The sequence below is a fragment of the Stomoxys calcitrans genome, chromosome 1 (genome assembly GCF_963082655.1).
Source record: "Stomoxys calcitrans chromosome 1, idStoCalc2.1, whole genome shotgun sequence".
In the NCBI taxonomy this organism is placed as follows: domain Eukaryota; kingdom Metazoa; phylum Arthropoda; class Insecta; order Diptera; family Muscidae; genus Stomoxys; species Stomoxys calcitrans.
Window position 1 is genome coordinate 113,377,716 of NC_081552.1, and position 5,826 is coordinate 113,383,541.

The 5,826-nt window shown below is 35.1% G+C and overlaps 1 protein-coding gene across 1 annotated transcript; it reads right to left on the minus strand.

Annotated features, from left to right (window-relative positions):
* Positions 1–398: 398 nt before the first annotated feature.
* On the minus strand, positions 399–4,447 carry LOC106092457 (protein scylla). The gene is made up of 2 exons (XM_013259326.2): positions 3,886–4,447; positions 399–2,572 (listed from the first exon to the last, which is right to left on the minus strand). The coding sequence occupies exons 1-2, from the start codon at positions 3,962–3,964 to the stop codon at positions 1,851–1,853; spliced, it is 801 nt and encodes a 266-aa protein (XP_013114780.1). The 5' UTR covers positions 3,965–4,447; the 3' UTR covers positions 399–1,850.
* Positions 4,448–5,826: the final 1,379 nt, after the last annotated feature.

A 5,826-nucleotide genomic window follows, 5' to 3' on the forward strand; every position in this document is an offset into this window, starting at 1 on the left:
TTAAAAATAAAATGTTATTATTAAGTAAACAAAATGCCAAAATACGTTCCTTGTAGTGAAAAACTTCTTTGGTTTTTCACAACACAGTATAACGAAATGTTGACACTTCATTTGAGTGACAATAACAAGATGGATCAAGGGGTGAAAGAGAATCCTATAACATACCAGGTAACAGTTATTACCCAATTTTCGCGTATCTCTTTATCTTAACACTTATTTGAATATCTTTTCAGGTATATACAGGTCCCGCGAAATTATTTTTATCCATTGACTTCTTTTAAATTAAATCTCTTCACAGATATATTCTCCTTGATTTAACTTAGGATTTGTCCGACTTAAGTTGATACTTACTTGTTTTCGGCTTATGATTTGCTTTGTGAATAAAGACAGCAAATACATTTGTTTTTAATTTGGAATACATCCATCCATTACTCTCTTAGATACTCGAATAAGGAATCTAGTAAAGCAACTTCCGAATATATTTTCGTTTTTTTATTTATATTTATTTCATTTTTTTTTTTTTTTGTGGGGGGGGGGGTGTGGTGGGAGGATTTTGTTTGTTTTGTTTTTTGGTAACAAAATTAAGATCATAGGGTTGTTTATGTATTTTAAATATATAAAAATATTTAAAACAAACTTAGAATATTAACATTAATACATTTTCGTTTTCATTTCCTGTTGAGGACGTTTTCTCATTGCCATCTGGGGCAGGGAATATTTTTCAAGTTTTGTCTGGTATGAAAATAATACATGTTTGTTTTTATGAAAAATTAAAGAAAAAACTTAAAATCATTTTTCGTAGACAATCTATATGTACGTTTTACAGTTTTTGTTTTAAATACTTTGTCGGAAAATAACTTACAAAAAACACATTTAAAGATTAGTTGAAAATGAGAAAAAAAAATTACAGATATTCTGCTGCATTTATTAGCAAAATGCTGGAGAACATAATGAAAATGAAAACTTTTTAAAGTATTTCTTTTAGATAATATGGATTTCATTTCGTGTTTTTTTTTTATTATTACAAACTAAATGCCTGACCAATGAATGGAGAGGCAAAATATCGCAGTTTCTTTCGATTTTTTTGTTTTTCAAAAAATTTATGTTAAAAAACGTTTAAATTAAAGTACACACAAAAACTTATAATTAATATTAAATAAATATCAAAAAATTTTGAAAATTCTTTGAATTTAGATCGACATTCGACATACACACACATTGTGGGTGTGGGTTATTTTTTGTAAGGGACTGAGGAATTTTTCATTGGGGGGAAGGGGAGTTCCTCTTTATCTTAGATTTCAAAATTTGCTTTGCTTTAATGCAAATTTAACACATTTTATATTTCACATGGTTGATTTGTTTTTGTTTGTTGGATTGGAAGATTAAAACTTAGCATCTTAATAAGTATCACATTCTTTTCATGAGTTTTGTTGTTGATGTTGCTTTGCGATTAATTGGCCTTGCGTTCAGATGTAACTCGGGACGTATATTCTTTATCCGGAAATTATGTTTCCCGACATTTGTACAACAATTTATCGAGGGACAGGGTGAAATATTCGACAACTTAAATTTAAAAAGGGTGAAGGGGTGACAGATACTAGTGATGAAATCGCATAAAAATGACAACGGAAAAGAAGAACACAAAAAGCTTACAAACTAAATGGGGAAACACAGTTCACGCATTGATTTAGGGGTTGTTTAGTAAGGTGGCTTGCTGAGATTTAGCAGCTGCTGGGCCTGTTTGGTGGTTGGTTTGATTGAATCCAAAGGTGTTAACATGGATGGAAATCTATGGAATAGAAAAATCCATACTATTTGGAGGGTAGAAAATGAAGTGTATTGTTAGATTTTTATGCGGTGGGTGTTGATATAGCCTTAGAACTGGTATACATATAGCCACTGCTCGTCAGGGGAGAGTAAAGCTTGTTCTTTGTGATATTGAATTCGGGACTTATGGTGATGGTGCGCGACAGACCCTTCATGAATTGTGGCAAGAGAGCAGCCCAACCACGATGATCCTGACGCAGTGTCAAATAGATCTCAAATGTAGATACGGTTTCCTTATCCAATTTGAGCGAGGCAATGCGTCTGGAATTGTTTGGCTCATCTTCGAATTCAATGTAAACGGTGCAGCCCCGCAGGCCACAGGGCTCCCTTTCGGACAGGCGTAGAATCTCAGCTGCAATGCGTGGTGTGAGATCACAGGGTAATGAGACTTCGGTGCACGACAAATGACGACTTTTAGCAGCTCTTAGTTCATCCAGTAAACGTAGGGACAAATCATTAATGGCCGTAGCATCGAAGTCTTCACTGTAGTAGACGTTGTTGTGAGTTTTGCTGCTGCTACTACTGCTATTGTGTATGGCTTTATTGGTGTTGCTAGCCAAGGGTTTTTGATTAGTAGCTACCACCGCTGGAGTGTTACGCTTATTCTGGCTTTCCGATAAACGTCTATTCTTTTGATTGTTAATACTGCTTTTCATTTTATTGATGGTGTTCGTTTGATTGTATGGTAAATTGGTGGTGGCCTGGGTACTGGCCTCTGGTGGGGGTGTTAGGGGTGAAGTCCAATCTAAAAAGAAGAAGGATGAAGTGATGATTAGTACAAATTCTAATATAGGTATATGGATATCTAAAATGTATTAAGGAACCCATAATTCCATTACTTCTTAGCTTTTCTGATTAGGTCATTCACCATGGCTGATTAATCTATCCTGTTTTTGTTTTCTTGTAGACTCTTTATATGAGTGCATGTGTATGAGAGGCCCGTGAGGCCTTTAAATGCTATTTTACAATAAATACTCAGTCCCTAAAGATGCTACCCTGAAATAATTTCCTTAAAATTTTCCATTGTTACATAGCGAAACTCTGTATAAAAGAGACACTCGAATGTTCGAGTAGCTACTGCTGCAGTTGTAGAGCAAGTCAGCCAGAGGTATCTATGCTATTTAGGTTTGTATGAAAAATGCACGTAGCACGCTTTGCTTGATTTTCCGTTAACGAAAGAAAGAAACCCAGCATAGAGCGCACACACTACACTCTGTTCATTCCATTCTACACAAACGTGCTGCTCACATGCTGACACAAACTTGGAATTGTATGTTTTATGCGGCTGTCGAGGTCGTTACACACCGACAATAGCAGAGTCAGTAACGACAACAACAAAGTCACACATTTATTTTCCAATAGTTTCTATAGCTCTTGACAACAAGCAATCAAGCAGGCAGGCATCAAGCCCAATGTAGTACGAAATGTGGATGTAGCGTATAAAAAAACTACAACAACTACATAGCACGAAACGATTACGCGTTATGACTCAGGGGTTGGAAGTGACGGAAAGCAGCAAGCAACCGTTTTTTCTCAGTGCCTTTCGGCTTCGTATGGTTTGGATATTTTCTTTGTATACGATTATGGGAGAGGAGAAAGTCTTAATTAATTTCAAACAAAGACAAAGTTGTTTGTTGTTTGAGGAAAATCCAATTAATTCCAATACAAAATTTTAACAAAAACAAATTTAAAAAACCTCTTCAGCGGGGGGCTAAGGGAGCAAGGACAAGAAGAGGAAATGAAAAATCATTAGGCATGGAATAAATAATTACCGACGGCAAAGCTATGTGCAATATAAATAAGTATATTTTTGATTTTTTTGCACACCGTCGCCACAAAACGTTTCTAAAAATTTACATTCGAATTTTTTTCTAGAGTTTATAAACTTAAAACAAGATAATAATAAAGTTTTGTCTACCTTGAAAATTCTATGTGCCGGTCAGATAAAACATTATCCGTTAATAGATATCACTGATAAATAATACATGGTAATACCTTTATAGGTTTAGGTTAGGTTAATATTTTTCGTTTTTCTTTTATGAAAACAAAATATCTTACCTTTTACTTTATTAGACCCCAAACCCGCAAAGTCGGATGGATGGTATAACTGTTGTACGGCTAAAATTTCCATTTTCATGTTGTCTGTTGTTGATAAGTTTGAATAGAAATTTATTTCAAAACGTTGTGCCAAAATAACTGACACGAGAGATATAAAACAACTACGACCCGAGTTCACCAGAAACAGTTATATGAGTTGTAGTTAGGTTGTGGTTAAAGTTCTTTAAGATTTTGTTTTTCGGTAACTTCCAGATCAGTGGAGTGTATATGTGTCCAAATTTTAAAAACTTTGTCAGAAACCACACGCGATTTTTATCACAATTATGCTTTTGATTAACTTTTTACTTTCACAATAGCTGAGTTATCTACTGTGTGGCTGTGGCTTTTTCGAAATTTGTTTTTCTTTTTTCTGTTGTTCTTTTTTTAATCACAGTTTAGGTTTTGTTGAAACGAAAATATTCTATCACTTTTCGTTTTACTAATGGCAATAGTTTTTATTTCTTTTTTATATATAATATAATAGAACTCTTCTTTATTATTCCTCTTCGAAACACTTCACAAAATTAGAACGAAAAAATTTACGTTAAAATATACAGTACACAGGGCAGATGTTGTTTGTATCCGTGTTTGTATCTGTATCTCAGCAATGTATCGAAGCTACTATACCAAACCAGCTAGCTTTGCTCTGTATTTATAGTTTTTCCCCAACTCACTCAGTTTTCACTCAATCCTCTCGACACATGCTCTCTTCAAATATTGCTCTCTGCTGGAAGTCCAAGTAATTTGAGTGTTTTTCCCTGAAGCAAGGCAATGCGGCTCTCTCGTGTGAGTTTTCCTCAACACACCAGAGATGCAAAGAGAGGCAATGAGAATTCATTATTTTAGCTAAACAGAAATTGTGTGCGAGCGTGTGTTTCCATATCTACTTAATTCTACTTTGAGAGTCACATAAACACACGCACACAAGGCGAACCATATGGGTATGAAAAAAAAAACTAATCATTAAATTCAGGTAGCAGATTTGCTAGCCTTCTTTTCGACTTTATGCCTACAAACAAACGTTTGTGCACACAAACACACATGTTCATATGTACGTAAATTTATGCTTTGAAGTAATTTTACCCAAAACGAATACCTTTTTGTTTCCTTTGAGCTTGACCTTTCAAATACCCATCAGTGAGAACCCTCATCTGTATTGCTCTTCCCTTATCCATACTATTTCGTACATTGTTAGTTGCATTGACGTTGGGACGATCAGTCGGTGCAGTATTGCTGCCAGTGCACCTATTGTAGTATGTATGTAGTGGACAGACATTGTTGAAACTAGTATTATTTCGACTCCTTTATCTTTTTTCAATATGTTCGTGCACGATCTTGTAAACCAGCAACAACTTATATCGCTGACGATTTTGGGCACCTTTTCTACTCGCGCGCGTTCCCTCTCTTCCATTTGCTCACTCACCCTTACCGACTTGTTTTTTGTTTTGTTCGTTCGATACTGCTGTTGAGCTCTTTCATTTAATGGTGTACGTGACTCCGTTCATTACAGAGGAGGACGCTTGTGGTCCGACTATGAGCACAAGAACAGAACAAACAACGGACGGACCGATACAGGCATACAAACATCCACTTGTAGTCCATCTAAAGAAAAAACAAAAATAATAATAATAAAAAAGAAAACAACAACAAAGGGGCAAAATTTAACAGAGAGATATGCTTACGTACCCACAAAAAAATACGTACTTTTAAACACATCCACACATAATATGTACGTATGTATGCCAACACGTATTCGCTTACATACGTACATGATGATGAACTGAATCGAATTCATATTTACATCAGCACATACTGCAAATTTGTTTTCATGGTTGGTGCAACCTCCTCTCAAAAATCACGTACTCGCCCATTTCCATTTACCTTATATCGATTAGAGTTCTA

Bases quoted from the DNA above. Each gene is read 5' to 3' on its own strand.
- LOC106092457 (XM_013259326.2), bottom strand. From the start codon at position 3,964: ATGAAAATGGAAATTTTAGCCGTACAACAGTTATACCATCCATCCGAC. The intron at 2,573-3,885 runs GTAAGATATTTT...TCTTCTTTTTAG, and splicing joins GGGGTCTAATAAAGTAAAAG to ATTGGACTTCACCCCTAACA.